The 26,463-nt window shown below is 43.4% G+C and overlaps 1 protein-coding gene across 1 annotated transcript in view; it reads right to left on the bottom strand.

The window, feature by feature from the left end:
• The window catches only part of ttn.2 (titin, tandem duplicate 2), a 216,303-nt gene that overhangs the window by 173,922 nt on the left and 15,918 nt on the right, over positions 1-26,463 (bottom strand). Inside the window, 40 exon segments of the mRNA XM_062061968.1 lie at positions 3,550-3,600; positions 4,940-5,320; positions 5,461-5,649; positions 5,868-5,993; positions 6,071-6,355; positions 6,473-6,704; positions 6,831-6,999; positions 7,081-7,225; positions 7,923-8,183; positions 8,271-8,531; positions 8,637-8,897; positions 8,971-9,234; positions 9,328-9,588; positions 9,667-9,927; positions 10,028-10,291; positions 10,378-10,650; positions 11,211-11,477; positions 11,548-11,829; positions 11,922-13,618; positions 13,689-13,857; positions 13,943-14,107; positions 14,183-14,415; positions 14,533-14,774; positions 14,929-15,156; positions 15,238-15,389; positions 15,475-15,617; positions 16,940-17,124; positions 17,178-17,275; positions 17,359-17,617; positions 17,692-17,751; positions 17,939-18,178; positions 18,783-18,890; positions 18,966-19,187; positions 19,347-19,460; positions 19,673-19,819; positions 19,884-19,992; positions 20,079-20,276; positions 20,318-20,429; positions 20,514-20,801; positions 23,898-24,101. Of these exon segments, the coding sequence (XP_061917952.1) occupies positions 3,550-3,600; positions 4,940-5,320; positions 5,461-5,649; positions 5,868-5,993; positions 6,071-6,355; positions 6,473-6,704; positions 6,831-6,999; positions 7,081-7,225; positions 7,923-8,183; positions 8,271-8,531; positions 8,637-8,897; positions 8,971-9,234; positions 9,328-9,588; positions 9,667-9,927; positions 10,028-10,291; positions 10,378-10,650; positions 11,211-11,477; positions 11,548-11,829; positions 11,922-13,618; positions 13,689-13,857; positions 13,943-14,107; positions 14,183-14,415; positions 14,533-14,774; positions 14,929-15,156; positions 15,238-15,389; positions 15,475-15,617; positions 16,940-17,124; positions 17,178-17,275; positions 17,359-17,617; positions 17,692-17,751; positions 17,939-18,178; positions 18,783-18,890; positions 18,966-19,187; positions 19,347-19,460; positions 19,673-19,819; positions 19,884-19,992; positions 20,079-20,276; positions 20,318-20,429; positions 20,514-20,801; positions 23,898-24,101 (9,606 nt within the window).

Genomic DNA, 26,463 nt, shown 5'->3' with positions numbered 1-26,463 from the left:
TGATTGGAACTGTGGGTGATTGGGCTGTTGAAATAGTTGCAACTTCAGGTTCAATTTCCTTATATAGTGTTTCGTTTGCCATTATCAGATGCATTTCAGGTTTAAATATTTCCTCCTGTGTGATATGCATATCTTTCTGCAATTTCTGGATTCGTAGGGCCAGGAGTGTTTCCTCATACTCAATCCGCTCTGCTTCTAGGCTCCTCTCATATTGTTCACTCAAGGACTCTCCAGCACATTTGTCCTTAACATTTTCTGTCGCTCCTTCAGTTCTTTTTATTTTAGGCATTGCCACTGTATGCATTTCAACTCTAAGTGATGGCTGTGGTACCATTAATTGTTCCTCATCTTTTCTTTCTTCTACTCTGATTTCAACTCTGGATGATTGAGTAGTTGAAACACTTGCAGCTACAGGTTCGAATTCCTTGTATGGTGTTTTATCTGCCATTAGCTGGCCAATTTGTGGCTGAAATATTTCCCCCTGTGTGACCTGCATACCTTTTTGCCATTTCTTGATTCGTAGAGCCAGTAGTTTTCCCTCACACTCAACCCTCTCTGCTTCAAGGCTCCTTTCATACTGTTCCCTCAAGGACTGTCCAGTACATTTTTCCTCAACATTTATTGTTTCTCCTTCTGTTCCTTTTATTTTAGGCTTTGCCACTGCATACATTTTTACTAAAAGTGATGGCGGTGGTACAATTGACTGTTCCTCCTTTTCTCTTTCCTCAGCCCTGATTTCAACTTTGGGTAATTGAGGTGTTGAAACAGTTACCGTTTCTGGTTCAATTTCCTTGGCCTTTACTGTGGGACATGTGTGGAAACAGTCCATGGCTTCAGTTTCTTTGGTTGTTACTTCAGCTATTTCCTGCTGGGTGTAAATGTGCCCTTCAGGTTCCATGTACAGCAACTCAACTGGCATGGGCAGCTCACATTCAGAGTGGAATGTTTTGTCTTCGGACATTCTATTGCCTTGGGACCATTTCCTTATTGGCAGAGACACACATTTTTCCTCAAGTTCCAGATTCTCAAAGTCCTGACTCTCATACGGACCCTCAAAAGATGGATCATCATCGTCAATTAGTTTTGTTGTTGCTATGTGTTCTGTGGTTTCAGGTGGGAGGTGGTCCCTGGTGGACTTAATTAACCTGAATTTGTTTTTAGTGGCTTTAGTTCCTGCATGTTCCCTAATGTCAGTGGAGGCAGCTTCCTTATGTGCAAATGATTCAGAGAATGGGGGTTCATAGATGTATGGTTCTACGTCCTTTGTCGGACATTCAACTTTGCATTTCGTCAGACACTCAACTTTACATTCTGTCGGTCTGCCTTGAAGCCCACTAATCCTTTGGGCTGGATCGTCAAAAGATTGTACGTTTTCAAGTTCAAATGTCTCAGAGTATTTTTCAGTCTTTGTCTGGCTTTGTGGCTCAACCAAATCAACTTGCTCACCTTTTATAATCTGAATGGCTCTGGTTCTGGACTGAGGCTCAAATGAATGTCTCACACTAGGCTTAAAAGTCTCCTTGTTCACATCCAAGCTCTGACTCTCCCCAAAATTAAAGGCTCTTTTAGAATGCTGAATATCAGGAAACAAAGCTGGCTTGACCCTGAGTTGCTCGACGTAATCTGCATAGCTCGACTCACTGGCTACTGACTCAGACTCAAACTCGGAAGAAGACATGGTCGAGATAGAAAGCCTCTTCTTTTGCCTGACAGCTCTTTGTAGAGTGGTGAGTTTAGTTCTCACCTCATTGTGAAGACTCTCCGTGTCACTAAACCTTTCACTGTATCGGTCACTGCAACGGTCACTAAACTTGTCACTGAAACGAGCCCCAGTGCGACGGTCACAGTAAATGTCACTGAATCTGTCATTAAAGTGATCAGATAAGTCAAACATGGCGGGAGGAGAAGGGGCACGCTCTGATGCTGTCTCTAGACGCTTAGACTTTTTGTGAGATTCCTCTTCGTGTCTAACCGAACTTGAATGAAAGTAGACAGTACGCACAAGAGCATATTTTGACCGAGACCGCCCGCGATGGACCTTTGACATCTTGTCAAATGGAGATCCAACATACCTGAGGTCTACTCTAAACTTCCTGTCCTTTCTCTGCTCTGCCAGAGCGTCCATGCTTTTGTGGGCCTTTGCAGAGCGGCGGATAAAGCTGAGGTAGTTGGCCGACTGCTCTTCTCTCAGTGATACTAAAAGTGACGCTGTAGACTCAGCAGAGCCTTCTGTGTTTATTGCCATGACCTTGTAACTGCCAGAGTCCTTTTCTTTAACACTATCGATAATCAAACTGCTTGTGTGCATGTGCATTGCACTTTCAGTGCAGATCCTTCGCCTATGTTCTCTGGCAACTGACCGATTGTTATGAAACCAAAGAATAGTTGGCAGAGGGCAAGCCACCAATTTACACTTAAAAACAACTGCTTCCCCCTCCAGAACTGACTGGAACTTGACTTTCTTGGTGAAAGAAGGTTTGATGTTTTCTGTCCAGGAGCTAATAGAGGAGGTTCTACTGGAGCAGCGGTTGGCTGACGCCCTGCCATGGTCCAGGAAGTCCTCTGTGTCTGAGAATGCTAATCGAAGCTTCGGAGCAGTGCTGAGCATGTCTTTGCTCTGATGAAAAAACAGATCTGTGGAAAAATATTATAACTGTCAGAAAAACTCAGTCTGTGGATTTAAAACTGAGAAATGTATATAAATGACTAATGAATGGAAATATTACATGCATGCAGTCACAATGCCATAAGAAATGATTTCACTCACCATATTTGTTCGAATAAACGCAAGACTTGATTCTTTTTATAAGAAACCTGCAGGAAGTTTTGATCCTTCTTCTGTGGAAATTTCTTAAAAACAAATTATTATTTAAGATGGTTTACAAAGCAAAATTCCAAGATGGGCTGCTAGTAATCGATTCATTTACCATATAATTGTAGTGCCTTTCTGTTTGAATACTTCTTACCTGACTTGCAGACAGGGGAATAAACGCCCTTTCTAGTCCTTAAATGTAAGAGGAATGACGTGTCCATAGTATAATGTAGCAAATAAAGTGATAAATTTGGTAAGAAGGCGTTTATTCGAACTAATATAGTTTACTGGTGGTGTTATGATTGCAAATCACAGAAGTCACATCCTCGTTATCTGCAAGCCAGGATAAGAAATATTTATTTACATGAAGAAATTTACCATGATTGTGCATACATTGCACATCAGATCTGAGAAAGACACAACCTCAAACATTTCTAGCCAAAGATCAGAAGAACCCTCATGCCAAAATAAAAGTTGATGCAAACTGCTCGTTTGGAGGGAATCAAATGTTCATGACACATAATAAATGACATGCAAATTCCCATGTGACTGGACAGAAAAGTTTAACTTAACGGCCGTGTTTCAAACTCTAACAGCCGTTTGTAGATGTGGCCTGAAAACCCACCCCCACAAACAGACCACTTTCAGAGTGACAGATTAATCGAGCAAGCACGTCCTTTGTCTCAGCATGTGAGACACAAATATATGCGTTGGATAGATAATGAGGTGGACCTTACCTTTGACTTCCTGCTCAATGGTGGCTTCGATCTGCTCTCTTACATGAGTCACTGTGGACGAAAAAAAGAAAAACAAATTTAGATTTTTCTTTTACACAAACGTGATTTATACCCGCAGTGCATCTGAATCTTGTCAAATTGTATGCAAAACAAGAACCTCTTTCTGTCTTTTATGAAATGTAAGCTTCAAAGACAAAGGTTTTTTTGGGGCAAAGAACAGAGGACAGGTTCTTATTTTCCTCAAGCAGAAAGTTTTAAAGATGTTTGTGGATGAACAAGTAAGAAAATAAAGTGATGGGAGGCTCATGCACACTTTTTCTGTGAGGGAGAAAGGAAGCGCAGAAGTGAGGAAAGATGGTGGAGGGATGAGTCTGTTGTTCTCAGCTTGACTAGTAAAGAAAGGACTTTAGGCAGTAAAAAAAAAAAAAGGAGAGCGCGGCCCCACTTCCAAGTTGCGGCTGCTCTCCTCTTGTTTATGCGTTAACATTACTTAGATGATGTTGTTCACAACAACAAAAACAGATGAGATGTGTTGTTTTAGTATAGATTGTTCCTGTTAGCTTTAGCTTTGTAGTTTAGCTGCTGTTTCAAGTGACCGACTCGACATTGTTTAGTTCAGGACGTCTTTCGGGGCTGAATGAGCGTTTCCGGACACATTATTTTCCCAAACAAATGTTACTTCTATTCACAATGACAGCATTTCAGTCACAGTTTCCCTGATATTATTTTGCGTTTATCAGCGGATTCCGTTTGACTGGTCAATTATGTGACTACGTCCGCGGTTACTTCAACGTGGAAATCATATGCCTTCCTTTTTTTGTTGAGTTTAGTGATTATTAATTAGTGCTGAGTCAAATAAAAAGTAGTAAGAAAGACGGTGAGATCCCCAACTTCCTAGTAGACGTCTTTTTTTCACTGATCTGTCACTGAACTGTTTCACCATTACAAGCTCCGGAATTTGCATGGATGTTTTTTCTCTCTCGTTTTTTATATTTTTATGATCGTGGAAAGCCATAATCAAAATCGAAATCAAAATTCGAATAATTGTCCAGCCCTCGTCCAAAGTGAACAAATGCCACAAGGACTCCATCCATCCCTCCATTTTTTACCGCTTGTCCCTTTTGGGGTCGCGGGGGGTGCTGGAGCCTATCTCAGGAACCAGGTTTTTTTAGTGTGTGAGTTGCCTTTGATACAAAAATGTTACAGAAACAACTTTTTTTGGTAGCGCCAACCTTGTCTGACAGTATCAAAAAAACTTGTTGAACCAACCCTGATTGTCTGATTATTTTAATGATTAATTTGAGACAGACATGCTCAGTTTAGGGGACAACGAGATGGAGCTGAAGGAGAGTGAAGGGATCTTGCAGCAGCCAACTTTTCTGGAGGTTACCTTCTAATTCTTCCACATTGGTGATGACCAGCATGGCCGAGCAGGCGGCCTCTCCCGCAGGATTGGCCGCTCTGCAGGTGTACTGGCCCCCATGCTCAAGGAAAGCGTCCACTATAATGAGGGTGGCGGTGCTCGTCACCTCGTCATAATGGAACACCACATTCTTGGTGGGCTGAATTGGCTGCTGGTTGTGGAACCAGCTTATCTTCGGTATGGGGGTGCTGGACACACATGCGTGAAAGCGGGCCACCTCTCCGTGCGGCACTGAACAGCTTGTGATTGGCAGTATGAAAATTGGCTTTTGGCTAGTAGCGGGCTGTTGACTGCTGAGTGTAGTGGAGACATGCCACTCGGCGGGTGTGTCCAGTAATTGTTTTTGTCCTGAAAGGAAGCATGATTGTTTGTCTTAAGCCCAATGTTAGCATGCTTTTGTTGATTTCGACTTGACAACTTGCCATGTGACCTTGACCATTCATGCTTTACCATCACTTTAATTTTAAAAGACTGTAGAAAATATTTACCGTCCAAAGTGAGGGTTGCTGAGCTTGATGCGGTTCCGGCATTGTTGCTGGCCACACACGTGTACTCGCCCTCGTCCTCCAGGTACACTCTGGGGACCGCCAACTGATAGCTGTCGTCAAACTGAGACATTCTGAAGAATGCGGACTGCTTGATCTCCTTCTCTTTGTGGAACCATTTTATCTTTACATCTGGTCAAGGAGAGACGCTCGGATCATTAATTAGCTAACAAATTAGTTAGCTAATAAGATTCAAGCAGCATACTGTACAGACAATGTGTTGACGCTGACTATGAAAGCTTAATTGGGTGAATAATGAGATTACCTAATAATTAATCTTATTCTCTTTGACAAAATCTCTGAACACTGATTTAGGAATTTGTCTTTCGAGTGATGGTTATGTTTCATACCATCTCCTCCAATTCTGCACTGAAAGCGAGCTGATTCTCCCTCACGGGTAGAGGTGCTGGAAATGGGTGAGATGATAACAGGAGGAGCAACGAAAGCAGCCAAGTCTGGAGAAACCACTTCAGACACTGTGAAAAAAACACAAGCTAAATGTACAATACGTCTGAAGTGGACCATTTCTCTGCTTAGGTAAGAACCAGGCTACCTTCCACATTGAGCGTAGCAGTGCTGGTGGCAACGCCATAGTCGTTTTTGGCCTCACAGGTATATATGGCAGCATCCTCTGGGAAGACCTCGATCAGCAGCAGGGTGTGCTCACCAGCGTCATGAAGGAACTTGCACTTGAAGCCTGAAGACAGCGCCTGCGAGTTCTTGTACCAGAAGACCTGAGGCTGAGGAACGCCACTCACTGCCACAGAGAAACGAGCCGGCCTGCCCGCCTCCACTGACTGTGCCTCCATGTGGTGGAGGATTTGAGGCGGTTCTGGGACTAAACCACACAGACAAAAATTGGCTTAGTGACCAGGAAAGGGCAGGACTATACTTGAATGCACAAATGTCGAAGCTGCTTCCAGCTTTTAAATTGAATGTGTCTTTCAGGACTTACTGTTAACTCTCAGGTTGATTGTGCTTCTGTTCTTGCCGGCAATGAAGGTGTACTCGCCAGCGTCGCTCCTATAGGTTTCAGAGATCGTAAGACGGTGGACCTTCCTAATGGTGACATAGTTGAACCGCTCCTCCACTGAGAACTGGATCTCCACCCCGTTCCTCAGCCAACGACCTTCGACGTCATCCTCGTTAACTTTAAATTCAAAAGTTGCTCTGTGTTTCTCGAGGACCTGCAGGAGAGACCAACCGGTTTTAGGATTCTTGGTGTCTTCCAGTGGAATCTGACCACACAATCCAATTGTTTGTCTGCGGTTTGACAAAAATTTGTTTATTTAACAACAATGTAAAAAACTCACCGTGACTACTCGTGCTGCCGGTTCAAAGATACGGATGTCACGGCCTTCCACAATGAGCTGGGCCTTCGAGATGCTTGAGCCGGCCACCACCGAAAACTCTCCAGCATCAGATAGGCGTACGGTCTGGATCATGAGCCGGTGGACATACTTCTCTGCTGTCACGATGTACCTGCAGAGAACACAGAAGGACCTTCAGCTCCAACTCTTTCTATATTTCAGTTGTTTAAACATCTGCGCAACAGCACCATACCTTTCTTGTGACATGTCCAGCTCCTGACCGTCCTTCATCCAAACAACCTGGATGTTTGGTTCTGACACCTCACATTCAAATATCGCCTTCTTCTTCTCTGTTATCTTTATGTCCTTAATCTTCTTGGTGAATTCAATTACACGAGCTGCGAGAAGGGATGCCGAGATACAGTATGCAGCTCAAACAAGTCTCCAAAGAGGGAAAACAAACTCAACCTCAAATGCAGCAAGGTTCTTAGGTTTATATCAGTGATTCTCATACTGTGGTACATGTACCACGAGTGAAACGCAGGCTCTATCTAGTGGTATGCCAAATAATCACTTGATTAAAGCAGTGTTTTATTTTCCTGCATTCAAACACAGTGTTACTGTTCTAACTGTGTGTAATGTTACAGTGGCCAAAAAAATGTAATATACCTATTAAATAAAACCTTTGCCTTGTTTTTGAGAATACCTAGGCCTACTACGCTATTGTATTTTAATGTTTGTCATTATGGTGGTACTCGGAGAGCCAAGTTTTTGCTGAGGTGGTACTTGGTGAAAAAAGTTTGAGAACCACTGGTGTAGATTATGTGTAGCCACCAAAAATAAGACTTTTTGTGGAATTGAATTTGTTTTTAAGGACCATCTGGTTGTCATGTGTCGCAGGGGTTTTAGAGGAAAAGGCTCCTGGTTGGTTTGATTTGATATTTAATTCAAATGTCATGAAGCCGTCTAAAGGAGAAATGTGATTGCTTTAATGGGTATTTTGGGTTTCCTGAGGTTCACTGAGTTATTTTCTGCATTTTCAGTTGAAACTCTGATATAATAATAGATCATCAATTAGTTTTTTGCTGAACTCACCTTCAACAAACAAGTTTGCAGCACTGGCAGCAGACCCAGCCACAAACTGGTACTCTCCTCCATCCCCAAAGTGAACATTACGAACAGTGAGTGAGTGCGTGAGCTGCCGGCTCCGCACTTGGCATCTCTCCGACGACCTTATCTCAATGCCATTCTTCAGCCATTTGTAGGTGATGCCCTCGTGGTTGACGGTGACTTCAAATGTAATGGTGTCTCGCTCCTGAGCATTCAAGTCCTTCAGCATGGAGGTGATTAGAACGGCTAGACAAAATGGAAAAAATCTTGTGAATTATGGATGTAGACTGGAGGCAGAGCCTGTGGAACAAAATGAAGCAGTTTTGGTCTTACGGCTGACGGTGAGTGTTGCGGACACTCGGTCGTTCCCACACACAAACGTATACTCGGCAGAGTCGTTCCTGCTGGTGTTCATGATCTTCAGCTGGTGAAGTTTTCCCTGAACCACGATCCTGAACTTTTCGCTCATCTCAATCTCCACACCATTCTTCAGCCAGGTAGAGGGGACGTTAAAGTGGGACACTTCACACTCAAAGGTGGCCGCCTGTGTCTCAGTCACTTTCACATTCTTCAAGGGTTTGGTCACACGAAGAGCTGAAAAGATGTTTGCATAAATAAACAATACTCAGCAAACACTAAATACCAAAAATCAATAATAACTGATGGAATTAACTGATGCTTGATAGGTTAATTGCGTACCTTCGACTGTGAGCGTGGCACTGCACTGCAGGTGTCCGACCTGTGCAGTGTATTCCCCTTCACTGTTACTGTCCACTTTCTGGAGAACTAATTTGTGAGCCTTGCGCTCGGAGAAAATCTTGCATGTGTCGCTGGACTTTAGCTCCACCCCTTTGTGCATCCACTTGACCGGGATGTTGTCATGTGATAGACTCATCTCGAAGGAGACGGTGGCGTCCACCAGACACTTTACATTTTTGATCTTCTTCACAATCTTGATTACTGCAGAGACATGTAAGAGTCAATTCTGCAAAGGGTTATTTTATATTGAATTGTAGATTTGAAAGACACTTACTCTCGACGTTCAGACGAGCGTTGGCTGTCAGTTTTCCCAGTTTGAAGGAGTAAACATTCTCATCCTGCATGTTACAGTTCTTGACCTTCAGTGTATGGATGGTGCCTTCAGATGTGATCTCGTACTTGTCGCTGTTGAGCAGCTCCACACCGTTCTTGACCCACTGGGCTCCTTTAACATCGACGTGGGTAAGCTCAAGTGTAAACACCGCCTCCTGTGTCTCTGTCACAGTCTGGTTCTTTATAGTCTTCTTGATCTTGACCGCTGTGCAAGGAAAGACAGGAAGGTATGGATTCAAGATGAGTTTTACTACCAAAATTAGCAGATGTGCTGACTGTTCGAGACAATAGAACCTACATTCCACCCTTAGGTTTGCGGAGGTTTTAGAATTGGCCACTTGGTAAGTGTACTCGCCGATATCCTGAGGTCGAGTGATGATGATGACGAGGTGTCGGACGGCTCCCTTCACCTTACTCACCACATTGGCATTGAAGTGCACCGGCTGACCATCCTTCAACCACTTGCCCTCAGCGTTCACGTTAGCGACTTCACATTCCAATTCTGCAGTCTGTGACTCAGCTACCGTCACATCTTGCAAGGGACGGGTGATGGCGCCACCTGATGGAAGCAGAGCAATGCATGCTTGGTGGTTCTAAACTATCAGGAGCAAATTTGAATGTGAATGCTAAAACTTACCAGAGACAGTGAGCTTGGAGCTGGAAGTCTTTTCACCGGCGTGGAAGGTGTACTGTCCCTCTGCATCCTTCATAGTGTCGATGACAGTCAGATAGTGCCTCTTGTCTTTGGACTCCATTTTATACATGGGACCAGGCTTAAGCTGTTGGTTCCTGAAGGTCCAGACTGGGTCGATGCCAGCATGAGAAACTTCAACGTCGAAAGTGACGTTCTGCGACTCGGAGCACACTTTGTCCTCCATGTGTTTTACAATGTGAATCTCTGTTGACAGGTTTCATAAAAACATTAGCCTACATACTGCTCATGTCAGTAATGCAAATATTTAACCCAATAACAAGATTAATTAATCAGTCTGTCTTACGTTCCACAGTCAGATTGCAGCTGGTGGAGACCTTCCCAACCAGCAGCTTGTAGTGTCCTTTATCTGAGGCAAAGGTTCTGTTAAACACAAGTCGCTGCTTGGCTCCTTTCGCCACCATTTGAATCCTGTCACTGGCCATCATGGGTTTGTCGTTGTGGTACCATTTGACGGAACCAACATCTTGGGCAGTAATCTTAGCTTCCAAAACAGCCTTGGAGCCTTCAATGGAAGTCACATCTTTTAGGTGTACCACGATGTCAATGGCTGCAAAGACAAACACAATTATAATCCAAAACACCCAAGCACAAACCAGTTAAAGTTCAAGGAGATTTTTTTCAGAATTCTCTTACTCTGAACTGTGAGTTTGCACGAGGTGGTGATATAGTGTGTGGGAACCAAAAACGAATATGAAGCTGAATCTTCCCGGCTGACGTTCTCAACCAGAAGCTTATGGACAGCTTTGTCAATGACGATGTGGATGCGGTCAGAGGCAGAGATGGCCTGGCCGTTCTTCATCCAGGTCCCCTCAACGTTCTCCTGAGAGAACTTGACCTCCAACTGAGCAATGTCACCTTCACAGACCGTGAGGTCGCTCAGTGGCTGCATCAAGGTCACTGGACGCACTGGAGAGACAAACTCTGTGAGAGCCCAATTTTGATCCGACCATTGATGACTAAATGACAGTCAATGACGAGGAGAAATATTCCAAAGGATTCTGTGCAGAACAACTGCAATTCCTAAAACTGCGATTAATGAACAGCGCCATTTTTGTACACCCAATATATGTTACATTCAACAAAATTATCATTGTTGTTATTATTTCATTTAATGCGTTCCAGAGAAATTCCTGTTAAAGATCAGTATGTAGATACAGATGTATTTTTTTAACATGCAACTATATTGTTTGGTTAAATTTTATAGCTTCTAATTCTGTCGAATTCATTTAAGTTTTAACAGTGTCTCTAAAATATGTTTTTCCCTCATCCTGCTCATAAACATGCAAATCTAGTAGCACAAAAATCCAACGAGTCAACAAATCAATTTGCGAACATCTTTCCAACGTGACTGCTGAACTGCTGGGTTTAGACTGTCGTGAGACAGGTTAGTTTTACCCTACTGAAGATGTGTTGTTGCAATAGTAATATGTGAACTACGCGGTCACTGTTTTCAGAATGTTTCTTACGTTTCATCTTCAATGAAGCGCTGGTCTTTAGGTCTCCACATAAAAAGGTGTACATCCCCTGGTCCGCCTTCTTGACATTCTTCACAGTTAAGGTGTGCCTTCCCCGTCGGGAGGAGATCACATGTTTACTGCTGGGAGACAGCTCCTTGTCTTGAAAGAACCAGCTACCCTCAGCATCCTCACGAGACAACTCAACCTCAAATTCTCCAGAGTAGGTCTCGGGAACTTCGATGCTCTCCAGTTGTTTGATAAGCTCTAGCTCAGCACCTGAATTTGGTGACATTAAGAACCATTATCAAGAACATGTTCAAAAAAATACATTAGTATTTTAAATTACCTTCGACATAAAGCCTTGCATTTGTGCGGATACTCTCATCCTCTGCAATCATGCAGGTGTATTCTGCATCATCCCTCATGTCGATCATAAGCACAGACAGGAAGTGGACATTTCTATCAGAGTGCATTCTATATTTGTCACCGGAAAATATTTCCATGTCGTTCTTCAGCCACTTCACTTTAACAAAAGGTTCGTTGGTTTCACACTCGAAGGTCACCATGGTGTCCTTCTCATTGGCGCTGGCATCCTCCAGGTATTGGGTAAAGCTAACAGCTGCCTTGGCTGCACGAAGAGAATTAAGTATTGTATGAATAATAAAGACAGCACAATGCTTCACAATGCTTTGAGATATATAAGACTGCTCGTGCCAATACCTTGCACCAGCAAAAAGGCGTGACTGGAAGCCTCTCCAGCAATGTTCACAGCTTTGACCATGATGCTGGCAGAGTCCTCAGCATTAACGTCTCGGATAACCAGCTCACACAAGTGGTCTTCTGGCCAGTACCAGTAGACACGATCAGACTTCTCCAGTTCAATACCATTCATGAACCACTGGCACTCAGGCTCCGGTCTTCCGACAACTCGAAGTCGGAACCGAACCTCATCCATCGGAGCAACTGTTTTGCTTGAGATGCGTTCCAGAATCTTTGGAGCTTCCATGCTAGGGGAGAGCTGTATCCTTTCAGGTTTGATTGTGGGGATAGTCACCACTCCCTGCTCCTCCAACCTTTTCCTCTCAGCCTCCTCCTTCTCTTTCAGGTGATGAAGCAGCTCATCTTTGGTCTTCTTCAATAAATCCTCATAAGAGTCATCCCGCTTGCGAGACTTAAATTCCACCGCAGAGATGGACTCATAGAACCCTTCTTCTGTCCTGCGCTTGAACTTACTCTTCAGCTCCTCTGACTCCTCTGAGGTTTTCTCATGAACAACTCTTTGTGTCCTCCTTAATTTAACAACTTCTTTGTCTTGTGTGGCATCAACAGGTTGATCCACCTTCACAACACCAAAACCAATTCTGCCAGACTCATGTGGGGGTTCTGCTACCTTTGGTTCAGGTGCACGACGTAAGACAGATCTAAAGTCCTCCCTCTGTGTGACTTCCAGCTTCACGATGTGCTCCGTTGAACCCAAAGGGTTATCTGCGACCACCTTGACCTCCCCTGTATCATAGGACTTGATGTCAACAATCTCCAAGTAGTATATGCCGTCATAACGAAGTCTGTATCGTTTGCTCTTGCGAATTAGTTGTCCATTTAGGTACCAGTTAACTTTTGGTGCAGGGTAACCAGTCACTCTGCAGCGGAATCGGGCAATTTCACCTTCCAGCACTCTAGCTGGCTCGGGAAGTAGGACAATATCGGGTTTGGTCTTTTCAGATTCCTCATCAGTGCTGACTCCTGCAGGTCCTCCCTCGTGAGCCATGCGTTCAATCTCCTCGATTCTGTGAGCTCCCTTCCTACCTTCGGGAAGCTGGCTCTCCTCAACAAGACCCTTTTCATCCTTGACAATCAGGGTGGCCGAGGTTTGGTCCACTCCAAACTTGTTGGTGGCTCTGCAGGTGATGACACCGCTGTCTCTTGCATAAGCTACGTCATAGTCAAGACTGCAATAGCCAAATTCATTGACCATACGCAGTCTGTTCGCAGCTTCAAGGGGTTTGCCATCATGAAGCCACTCTACCACCATGGTGGGGTCACCAATGGGGGTCAGCCTACACTCAAAATGAGCAGGGCCGATGTTCTTCATTCGAATGGAAGTCAGTTTCTTCTTAAATTGTGGTTTCTGCTGCTTTTCTTTATCGTAAAGGTCTCCCTCCTCCCACTGCTCCTGGCCATAGCGAAGATGAAGAGGCTCCAGCTCTGGAGCGGCAATCTCTTTGGCCTTGTAAGTTCGTTTGGTAATGATGAGCTTCCTCTCTGTTTGTGGTGCGGCAAAGTCCACCTCTACATTGACTCTGCATCGAGTGGTGTCCCTGCCAGCTCTGTTAATAGCTGTGGCTGTGTACCAAGCACTGTCTGAATTTGAAGCGGACGGGATCTGAAATTTCGCCTCTCCCTTCGTGCCATCAATCCTAAAAAAATCACATTATTAGGATGACATCACCTCATTAAAATGATTAGACTGTGTTTAAAGACACATACTTTATATGTGGGTGCTTGTGCTGGGTGATGATGTCACTGTTTTTCAGCCAGACGATGTCAGGCACAGGGTTTCCAATAGCCTTAACAGCCAACTCAACAAGAGTTCCCTGTTTTACTGTTATGTTCTTTAGCTTCTCAATGAAATGAGGGCGTGACATACTTTCTCGTGCTGGAAGATGAGACAAAACCATGGTGAGGTTAAACACGCAACAATTCAATTACAGGACAGAAATTAAACTTTGATAGACACATACCCTCAACGGTAAGGGTCACAGAGATGGAGGTTCGTCCCGCTCGGTTTTGAGCTACAACTGTCCACTCGCCAGAGTCTTGTGGCATCGCAGGGACAATGATCAGGGACTGAACACCATCCTCCTTAATTACTATCTTGTGGGTGTAGTCATTGACCACTTGTTGTCCTGCAAACAAAAAAGGTGGAATTTTATTGCTGATATTCAGGATTTTCTTGTGGAATTTTGTTGTATTCCACTCACCATTGTGAAACCAGTATGTTTCAGGCATGGGTCTACCAACGACCTTCAAGTCAAATCTGGCAGTTTGCCCTTCAGAGCATTTTAGCGAAGTTGGCTTCATGACGAAGACAGGTTTGTAAAGTCTTTCTAGCTGAGCCTCATCTGTGTCGTCCAGCCGTCGGGCAGGAGAACGTCCGGGAGAACGACTGGGAGAACGACCTGGTGAGCGGCTCAGAGAACGTGGAGATGCGGACCTAAGACATAAGTAAAACCTTTTAAAATAACCCAAAAGCGATTTAAGAAAAAAGCCATCCTCTATGAAAACTTGAAATGGCCATCTGATTGGACTTATGAAAGATCGTTTGACGTACTGGATCCTCTGTATGGCTGGTTGTGGCGTGTATCTCTGAGGCGACACTGTTCCTGAAGGCTCCACGTAGAGCTTTCCAGAGCTGACGGCGTTCCCCTTCATATTGGCAGCGAAGGCGGTGTACACGCCCTCGTCTTCTGGTAGAACCACTGGGAGACGCAGGCTGGCTCGCCCGTCCTGAAGAACCTCCACCTGGTATCGTCCACCAGGCTGGATACGCTGACCATCTTTGTACCAGGCAATCTGCCAGGAACCAGAAAATGAATTTAAACTAAATACTTTGGTGGGAAACCCAGCAAAGTTATTTAAGTAACAGACTAATAAAATATATATTATATTCAATCTGTTGGGAGAAGATTCCTTTCTCTCTCTTTCAATTCTGTTCAGAGGTACTTACCTTTGGCAACGGAACTCCGGCCATCTTGCAGTGGAAAGTAACGCCCATTCCCTCCATGATCCGGTAGTTTTTAACTGGTGTGTCAAAGGTGGACTGCACCGCCTCCTCATCTGAGACGCTCACTGTCAGTTCTCCGTCCTCTGCCGCCAGTTCTTTGTAGCTAATCCTCATGATGCGGAGCTCAATCTCCTGGATGATCCGCTCTTCAAAGGCTGAAATGAAGAATTCCTGAAAAAAACAAAAACAAGCTCATCTTTTGTTGGAACTTTACCAGATAAGCTACGAGACGGGTGGATGCGAAATAAGTACCGTTTCTGAGACAAAACTCATTCCTGTTGTTCCTCTCCTTTGTTCTTGCTCGTACTGGCTCACAAGCACAGAGGGCTCCTCAGACACTGTTGTTGTAGTCACTTCGGCTTTATATGTTATGTCAAATTGCTTCATGTAGGATTCATACGCATCTGTGGATGTAGCGCAGAACATACCATTTTAACTTTTTTTTTTTTTTTTATCGCATTCCTGAAGTTTGGAGAACAGAGCTGTTACCTTCCTCCAGCAAGCTGATGGAAGCTGAAGCTTCTCCATGTGAATTCCTGGCAAAGACGGAATATTCTCCAGCATCATCGGCAAACGTCATGGAGATCTCCAGTCTGCATTCACCTGTCTCTCTCTTGTAGGTCACTTTATATCTAAAAAGGAATACATGTTTAAAGTTGAGAGCTCAAATAAAGCTGAAACTTCCAAATAAGCATATTGATATTCCAGTTGTTTGGCACACATTGAGGGTAGGCTCAGCTCAGGAGACATGGTTGAGTCCATTTCTGGCAACCATCTTTTTCAACCCTCCTTACAGGACCCAACATTACATAATTGTCAGAGACTGGGTTTTGCATGTATTCAGGACCTCTTCAGAGGAAATATTCTACTAAAAAGTTTTTAAAATCTCCTTTTTTAGGTTTTTTCAAATTAGACATTTACATCGATACAAATTTCACTGAGACTTGAGAAATCAACATGAGACACTTCTTAACTTGCAACCATCATACAGTGTAATCTTTATTATTTAACAAACTACAATACATGAGGCAGACCTTCTCACTAATAATAAAATTTCTTGAAACAGAGCTGAATCTCTTTCTCCAGGGAATTGTGGGACACAACTCTTATGTTGATTAACTCAACCTTCCTTTGTGCTGTCACTGCTTGTTACAATTCAAAGTTGTACACAGGGGCCGCAAAAATATATATAGAATAGTGTTGTAGTGGGCTGGGCGAATAACGTAAGTGTAACGTAGGGCAGCTTGTGTGGCTGGGCGAGTACGAAACCTCACTCCCCGACGACTTCAAGAGAAGTGCTGGCTGCTAGGCTGCCAGCTCGGGCTTTTAGCTAGTACACTCGTCTCTCAGCCGGGCAACCATGGTTTGCGCCCCACTCGGAGCAGTGGTGGCAGTTGCCAGCGTGCGCCGTGTATAACGTGAGCTCGAGTACTGCAGCGCACACAAGCCAGTGTCAGCAATCAGCTGTAATAAACGGCGTGTCTCACGGACAAATGTAAAACTCTGCACCATTCATTTGACTGGTGCGCAGTAGAGATAGGAGAGCAAGAAACACATGGTGGACACACTTGTATTGAAATAAAAAGCCGTGTAGGGAAAGGACTCAAAACTTTAAAATAAACTTTAATGTAAGAGAAAACGTTTTGTTCACTCTTGTTGTTATGGCATATATATTTGGATGAAGCTGTTAACTGTTGAGGTAAAGCATATTGCTTAAATTAGTTTGTTTAAAATGTAGTAAAATGCAATTACTTAAATACCTCAGTACAAACTTTTGTCGAGGCTGGAACCCAATATTTATATATAAATTGTTTCTTGTGAAGAAATTTGCTTTAGTGTACAAACTTTTCTATTTACAAAACCTGTTTGAAAACCAATTAAATTCAGAAATAGATTGTACCATTGGTTGTTCAGGCCAGAATATAACAGGGCATCGTGTTCCGTATGAACCAACCTGTATCCAGTTGTGAGAACGATGCCGCTTTTCTTCCAAATTATGTGAGGTCTGGGGTTTCCTCCCACTTGACACTCGAATGCGACGCTGGCTCCTTCCACCAGCTTCTGGACTGTCGGCTTTTTGATGAAGAAAGGAGCTGCGGCCTCTCCTGTGGTCACCTCCACTGTCGTTTGGTGTTTTGTCTCAACTGCAACACTATAGGAGGACCAAGAATGTTGTAAAAATACAAAAACACTCCGATCAGAACCGCCTGACTGACTTACGTTTTCTCATGAGTAATTTCCACTTGTGAAACGGCCGTAGTCTCTTCTCGGCTCTCGATTTCTTCAGAAACTACGAGATAAAATGGACCAATTTGACATCTAACAGCTGCCGTACATGTAATGTGACTTTTAGGAGTAAAGCTGCTTTTTTACCTTTGACCAGCAGGTAGCAAGAAGTGCTGACGGTTCCCGCCTCACTGGTGGCAGTGCAAGTGAAGCGACCGCTGTCCTCGGCAAACGCCTCGCGGATCATGAGTCGGGCAAAACTGCCCTCATAGCTAATCTGGAAGTCAATGGAACTCTCGATCTTGTAGTCTTCTCTGAACCACATGATGACAGGGGTGGGCTGGCCACTAATCTGGCACTCCAACGTCACTGATTCGCCCTCAGTCACTGTCAAGTTCTTGAGGCCCTGAACAGACATATGGATGCTTAAGTCTCACAAAACAAAAACATGCATGAAAGGCCTTGGAAAGAAGTACTCACTGCAACAAGAGTGGGTGGAACAACAGGTTCTGGGGTTATGGTGGGGACTGCAACTGCCTCCTAAAAGAAAAACAAAAATATGGTCAAAGATTGTCATGGTAGCGTGATGCTCTGATGCGACACAGAGATGAAGGCAGGTGCAAGACAAAGACCACACAAAGTGGATGAAGAGACATAACATGAGGAGAGCAAACTGCAGGTGAAGATCCACACAGGGTTAAAGAAGAAAGAAAAAACAAGGACCAACCTGAGGCTCCCAGTCCTCAAACTCTTCCTCAGCATAAAGCCTGCCCACCTGCGACTCAAACTGACTCTGATATCTGGGGTCCTTAAAAGGTGGTGGATGGGCCTCCATTGTCACTTTAACCTCGAACGCCCCTCGGCGAGATGGGCTTGGTGACTTGACGGGCTTGATGATTTTCCGGGGTCTGGTGTGGGAGGACATCTCTTTGTGCAGAGTGGCCATGGCGGAGCCCGCAATGGACACCTGGCCGAGCCAACGGAAATAATGTTAAGCATTGGCCAAATGCAGCTGAGGCGTATAGCTATCAGGAGTTAGTAGGCGGAGCTTTGGGCATTAACGTGGCGTTTAGAGTGGTGGGAGAAATGAGAGTCGGACATGTTCAGTGAGTCTTTTTCCTCAAGATATATTTAATGACTAGGTTACCGCAGCAACAGCTAAATGGGGTATTTTCCTGCTTAAAGTGCAATGGGCGGCAACTGTACAGTGCCTGGCGACCAAATCCACATCAGTAAAGCCAAGTTAAAAGTTATCCTTACATTTAGTTGTGGTGGAATTCGCATGGAGAAAACATGCACAGTCCCTGCATAGAGACCACGACCAGATTAAAAGCGGGTAACAGTGCGAACCACGTGCCACCGTGATGCTTATAGTCCTATATGGAACGTTACTGTACTGTTAGTGTGTATGAGTTTGATTTACTGTGATGCTGCGGAACCCTTCACAAGGAGAAAGGTGGTATTTCAGAAAGGAAGAGGAAGTGCAGCACATCAAGTCACAGAGGTGTAGAAGTGGGCGTGTTAAAGATTGTATGGTCGGTGGGGCGGTGGCGGAAGCCTGCATTCCTTACCTCGCGACGAGCGTCGGCTTTGGGAACGGAAACTTTAGCAACAGTGAAATGTTGGAGCAGGCTGGAGGGGGACCGAGCGTCCACACGGGAGGAAGCAGTCGTCTCAATCTGAAGTGACCAACACAGTTCATTGAGATCATGCACACTCGTCTTTTGAATACGACGTCACTGAAGTCGTCCGACCTGCGCTGACACCACGGTTTTAGTCGCTGATATATGTTCCTTTGCTGCCACCTGCTGCTTCACTTCCACTTCTGTAGTTGTTAATTCAGTCTGCCCGCCAACGGCCTGCTTCACTTCCACTTCTGTAGTTGTTAATTCAGTCTGCCCGCCAACGGCCTGCGACACCCCTACTACTTGAACGACCTCTACGGCGGCCATGGTTGTTTGGCGGCTGCCTTCACCCTGCTGATAGAACACGAAGCACATGAGAGAGTCATGTGACTTGAAGCATGCAAATAAAGAGAGTCCGCTGGTGGCACAGAGAGCTGCACCAGACAGTAGAAGAAGAAAAATAAGGAAAAGTAGGTGGAGTCAAGAGGGGGAGTGATTCTCGCCAGCTACCTGCTCAGCGGTCAAGCCTGCGTCAGGTGGTGCCCTGCGGCTGCGGGCCTGATCCACGGCTGCCATCACAGTTGCCTTGGCAACACTCCGACCAGACTGGGACACATGCTCGCCCTGACGGTCACAACACAGGGAGACCAGGTGACATGCAGGATGTACTTTCTATTTCACATGCTAACAAGTTTTCTTGTTGACCAGACGTTAGCACATATGACATCACATCGTCACACAAAAGAGTTCATCACATTACAAATTTGGCATCGACCGTCCGCACTATGACAACGGACAGCAACTGTAATAAGACATGAAGGACATGTAGATTGTACCTCTCTGGTGGCGGTGACCTGCTGTTCCCACTGTTGGCTTCCCTGTATCCGGGTGGCGCTGCTCACACTAGTCATGCTCGCGTAGCTAGCTTCGGCCACGTAGTCGCCCTGCTTCCACGGCGGCAGCACATCTGATGAGGCAGACACCTGCAAGACAAACGCAACGTGAACCATGGCGTCCGTGTTGCGGACCTACATGGCGCCTGCCAGCGGTTGTTACCTGCTTGCGGGTCATCATGGGGGACTTCACGGGTCGGATGGGAGAGACAGATGACAGTCTGGGAGAGACAGAGGACAGTCTGGTAGAAGGAGACATGGTTCTGTGGACAACAAAGAAAGTGTCTCTCACAACTCTTGAGCGCTTCGCCAGGTTCAAGTAAAGGCTTCAGATACTGAAGTGGCGTACCTCACGGTTGCGGGTGATGGCCCTTTCACATGTCTGACAGGAGAAGGTGACTGCTGGCGTCCACCGGTCACTTTGACAAAATAGGACGGTGGCGATTTCGAAGTGGGCTTTGGAGGGACTCTTGGTGGGGTCCTGTGAGCTAAATGCTGAGTCATCATTCCGCCTTCCATTTGCATCCCCATTGTGGCTGTCTGGAAGCTGGTCTCCATCTGACAAGATAAACATGAAATATCATGAACGTGAAATAGTGAACGCTGGCATTTTTTAAAAAGTTTCAGCTTACCCTTTGGACGCCAATCTGCGAGGAGGAGATTATGCTTTTGGTTTTCTTGGCAGGCACAGCTTCTTCACCTGCGGAGGGACAAAACACCAGCAGGTTGGCAGACACACGCCAACAACACCATTTGGTTATACTAGCATGGTTGTAGGCCTCACCCTGAACCAGCAGTTCGGCAGTGGATGTAGCTCGGCCGCTGCTGTTAGTTGCGGTCACAGAATATGTCCCGGAATCCTCCGGAAACGCCTCAGCAATCAATAGACTGTACTGGTCTCCATCTATTAGGATCTTGAAGTCGGCTGAGCTCTGGATCTCAGCTCCCTCTCGGTAGAACTTGACCACAGGTGTCGGGATGCCTGTCACTTGGACATTCAGTCTCACCTGACTGCCTTGTCTCACTGTGGAGCTCTGAAGTCTCTGAAGGAAGTTTGGAGGCGCCGTCTCCGCTGCGAACATAGAACACATTACAGTACTTACCAAAACAGTCTCACCTGTATCAAGGATGTCAAGTTGGGCCATCTCAAATCTACCTGAGGTTAAATAGGTTCTAGTTCTAGTAGGTCTCTGTCTAAGGAGGGGCCGGCCTTAGGATTTTTGTGGCCTTAAACAAGATTTAGTTTGTGGCCCCTTTGGTCTTTAATGTTACTCGTACAACGTGCTAGCTGATGACAGCCTTGTGAGTTTCTCGCCATTTTGCAGCTTGTAAAGGTGACTGTGGCTATGTTATCACTACAGTGTAGGATGTCCAATTCTGAATTTCTTGGTCAAATCCGATCTTTGGATGTAGTCGTTCACATTACAAAAAATGCGATGTGTAATATCAGAGGTGGGTAGTAATGCGCTACATTTACTCCGTTACATCTACTTGAGTAACTTTTGGGATAAATTGTACTTCTAAGAGTACTTTTAATGCAACATACTTTTACTTGAGTATATTTATAGATAAGAAACGCTACTTTTACTCCGCTACTTTTACCTACATTCAGCTCGCTACTCGCTACTAATTTTTATCGATCTGTTAATACACACTTTGTTTGTTTTGGTCTGTCAGACAGACCTTCAAAGTGCCTGCGTCTCACCAAATACAGTCACTGGTGACGTTTCACTCCGTTCCACCAATCAGATGCAGTCACTGGTGACGTTGGAGCAATCAAACAGAGCCAGGCAGTCACATGACCTGACTTAAACAAGTTGAAAAACTTATTCGGGTGTTACCATTTAGTGGTCAATTGTACGGAATATGTACTGTACTGTGCAATCTACTAATAAAAGTTTCAATCACTCAATCAAAAGTGTGAAGGAAAAAAGACACTTTTTTATTTCAACCGTACATCCCGTCAAAAGCCTAAAGACTGACTGCACAGTTCCTGTCTTCACAATAAAAGTGCCGCTCCATCGCGCCTGCGCTTATAAAATAAGAGTCTCCCAAAGCCAGCGCAAACAAGCTAGCAAGCTACGGAGTTTGCCGCCAATGTATTTCTTGCAAAGTGTATAAAAACGAAGATGGAAGCTGGACAAATAAGATGCCAAAAAACAACCACTTTCATGTGGTATTAGACAGAAAGGAGGAACTTTTTTTCTCCTCCATTTGAAAACGTAGACGTTATCAGCACTATACTGTCTGATTCCAATCAATGCAAGTCATCAGAATCAGGTAATACACAAACTTATATTCTTGTCTTTATGAAAGAAAGAAATCTATATGTTAAAATTGCTTGTATATTCATTAAAACACCTTTAACATGTAAACAAAAACGGCAAAATAAATAAATATAAATTATATACTGTATATATATATATATATATATATATATATATATATATATATATATATATATATATATATATATATATATATATATATATATATATATATATATATATATATATATATATATATATGATATGTGTGTGTATCTTACTCATCAGTTACTCAGTACTTGAGTAGTTTTTTCACAACATACTTTTTACTTTTACTCAAGTAAATATTTGGGTGTCTACTCCTTACTTTTACTTGAGTAATAAATCTCTAAAGTAACAGTACGCTTACTTGAGTACAATTTCTGGCTACTCTACCCACCTCTGTGTAATATGAACACAAACTGAACCGCATGCAGACATGACGTCATGATGTCACACGTGTTGCAGTGTTTATGGAAGAAAACATGGCTTTAATTCTAGTAGGTCTCTGTCTTGGCGTATTTGTGGCAATTTCAAGGATTGTGTGCAATCAAAGTCAACATTTTCTGAACGAAACTTTTCGGCGTAGAAGATTAAGAAGGAAGGGGGCAAGAATTTTGGCTCTCGCAGCTTGTGGGGGATTTGGTTCGACGTCTGCTCCGAAGAAAGTATGGAAGAGCAGTCGAAGACAGGAGTGGTGGAACATTAACGGGAGTTCCTAAAACATAGTAATTTTGCATTTAAAAAAAAATCATTTGTTAACTGTTTATTTTGCAGCCATCTATTTTGGCTAAGAATTACGGCACAATTACGACAATTGACCTGAAGTGTGGGAGTTTTTTTGTGTCTAGAGGGCCTTTTTATTGTTAAAACCTGTATTTAGAAATTCTTAAACAGTTTTTTATGCTCTAGCTATGAACATAATAAATGTATGATTAATAATTAATTCACCTGCAACAAATTAAAAGCGATAAACCATGTTTTTTTGTATTATTCTTGGCGACCAGGACAGGTTTTGGCTATGCTGTGAACCTGTTTTTATGTTTTATTTATTTATTTTTTATCGTGTTCTGTTTGTGTTATGTTTGCTCGGTTCTCGTATTATCTTTTAACCTGCCCATTGTACAGCACTTCTTTGGCTATCCCTGTGGTAAATTTTAAATGTGCTTTATAAATAAAGTTGATTTGATTTGATTTGATGGGAGCTTGAGTGAGTGCATAAAAGACACAGTCAAGAAAAATGCAGTTCAAGTATGTTTGTAATTAGATATTAAGAAATAATGTACTATTAATATTTTACAAATTATGTAAATATTTGTATTAATTTTAAATAACAAAATTTACTACAGTTCAGTTCAATCCATTATGTTCAATAGTCATGTGTTTATATTTCAGATAATGTCCAAAGCTAATATGAAGAGGTAGAAAAAGTTGATAGATCCAAGGGGTAAAGAAAAGCGTCTGTTTTCTCCTTCCGCAGTGAAGCCAATTCAAAACCCGCAAAAAATTAGCAAAAACTAAGACAAAACTAATGTTTTTAGACACTACATCTTTAGGGAAATGGTTCAGCGACAATATAAACTTAAGTACTACGGTCGTTTTAGAAATACGTCCGTCACGATGACGCCGTTTGAAGTGTTGATAAATTTGCGATTATCTCTATGGGCTATGCGGCCACAGAGACAAAGTATAATTGTTTACATGAGGCAATTCAGTTCATCAAAGCACAACAAGCAAACACCTGCAGAAGACAACGACAATGGCGACAATCACCTACTGAAGTGACCGGTTGTTGTGAACTAGACAGCTGCATAGAGGGTTTATGCCCTGGGCCAAAGAGATTAAGTCTGCCTGAGGTCTACCTGTTACAAGCAGTTCGGCGGTGCTGGTGGCTTGTCCAGCTCCATTGGTTGCTCTGACAGAAAATCTTCCGCTGTGTGCGGCGGTCACGGCGGGGATCTTTAGAACAGCGCGGCCATCGCTGAACGAGATCTGAACGCCGGGAAAAGCGGCAGCGGAAAGAACCTGGCCATCACGGAACCAGCTCACCTCTGGAACTGGAGAACCTGAAGGGCAGACGGAAAACCAGCCGCGTGTTAGATAACCCATTTCGATCACTCACGTTGTTGTGTCAAGTGAAGGCACCATAGTTAGTGTAGCTGTCGACTAGCTTAGCAGAGTCAATCAGATGTGTTTAGCTGGGATTTGCTTCACACAATGCAGGGGGGGGGGGGGGGGGGGGGTATTTTTTTATCATAAAAAATACAATCATGCGTGCTTACGGACTGTATCCCTGCAGACTGTATCTGTATCTATATTGATATGTAATGTAGGAACCAGAAATATTAATAACAGAAAGAAACAACCCTTTTGTGTGAATTAGTGTAAATGGGGGAGGGAGGTTTTTTGGGTTGGTGCACTAATTGTAAGTGTATCTTGTGTTTTTTATGTTGATTTAATAAATTAAAAAAAAAAAAAAAAAGGCCCGGTACCAATCGATCCACGGACCGGTACCGGGCCGCGGCCCGTGGTTGGGTACCACTGGTTTAGGGGATCAACAATGAAAAAAAATCCAGATAAATAAATAAAAAAAATAAAAAAATTGGGAGAGGACTGCAAGCAAAACGTTAAAAAAAAAACCCACAAAAATCCTCCATCTGACAAGGATGCGGATTAAGGCTGACATTTGTAACACAGTGATTAATTTGCTTTACATTAACTCTTGTCACGGCCCGAGCGCACCTCAGTGCGCATTCATGTGTGCGCTGCGCTGAGCGCACCTGCGGGAGCGCACCTCCGGGAGCGCACCTCCGGGAGCGCACCTCCGGGAGCGCACCTCCGGGAGCGCACCTCCGGGAGCGCAACTCCGGGAGCGCAACTCCGGGAGCGCAACTCCGGGAGCGCAACTCCGGGAGCGCGCCGGGCGCTTCAGTCCAATCAATCGCCAACAATCAGCGCACCTGTTACTGATCAGAGGACCTGCCTTCATAAGCCTGCACAACCTGCTATCCCGGGCCAGAACGTAGTAATCTGTTCCCGTACAGTAAGCCCACTAACCAAACTCTATGCATTCTCTCTGTGTTTCTTCCCCGTCTTGTTGAATTGTCTCGTGTCCTCCCTGTAGTCATCCCTGCAGCCTGCCTTCGTTCCTGCGTTACGAGCTGTGTCTCGTCTTCCCACGTTCGCTCTGCTTCCCTGGCTGCTTCTTGGATCTCGACCTCCCGCCTGGACCTTTGACGCCTCTCTCCTCCGTTCTACCTCACGTCTGTCTCACGGATCTCCGAGCTTGTCTTGGACTACCGCACCTCGCTCAACACTTCCGGGTAACACTCTTCAGGTAATATCCACACATAGTCGCACACGATACACTCTTGGATTTAGTCACACTCCATTCTCTAGTTTATTGATATAATTATTTGTTATATATATATAAATATATATATATATATATATATAAATAAAGCTTAAACGACATCCCTCCTGTCTGTGTCGTCTCCTCCTCCTGTACACACAACAACTCTACTGCTCTCTTGAATTATAATTGTTCACTCGCGATTGGAAGCTAACAAGCTAAGTAAGGTGATTGCTTATAGTTAAAGCAAGTCACACGCTCAACCCTGAGGAAGAAGCTCTGTAAAAGCAGTGATAGCCAAAGTGTGGCGCAGGGGGCATTTGGTCCTACAGCATTTTTTTTGGGCCTCACACCACATTGTAAAAATACAATAAAATAAAATAATCAGCAAAATTTTTAAAAATAGGTATAAATACAAAAAGCTGAATTCTTATAACAATAACACAAAACTCAAAAACGTTTATGACCACTAAGTCTTTTAATTTTAACCTTGATGCATAATTCTATTTCTGTTTTTAATCTGAAAGTACACATATTTGTCTGCAAACCATGTTGTCAGATTATTGTCACACAGTATTGCGAGTGCGTGTATGTATATATATATATATATATATATATATGTGTATATATATATATATATATATATACACATATATATATATATATATATATATATATATATATATATATATATATATATATATATATACCTGTATGTATATATATATATACCTGTATGTATGTATGTATGTATATATATATATATACCTGTATGTATGTATGTATGTATGTATATATATATATATACCTGTATGTATGTATGTATGTATGTATGTATGTATATATATATATATATATATATATATATATATACATACATACATACATACATACATACATACAGGTATATATATATATATACATACATACATACATACATACAGGTATATATATATATATACATACATACATACAGGTATATATATATATACATACAGGTATATATATATATATATATATATATATATATATATATATATATATAATATATATATATATATATATATATATATACA

This window comes from Entelurus aequoreus, linkage group LG10 (assembly GCF_033978785.1).
Source record: "Entelurus aequoreus isolate RoL-2023_Sb linkage group LG10, RoL_Eaeq_v1.1, whole genome shotgun sequence".
Classification (NCBI taxonomy): domain Eukaryota; kingdom Metazoa; phylum Chordata; class Actinopteri; order Syngnathiformes; family Syngnathidae; genus Entelurus; species Entelurus aequoreus.
Note: the sequence above shows the minus strand (reverse complement) of the source record. Positions and strands in the feature narration are given on the sequence as shown.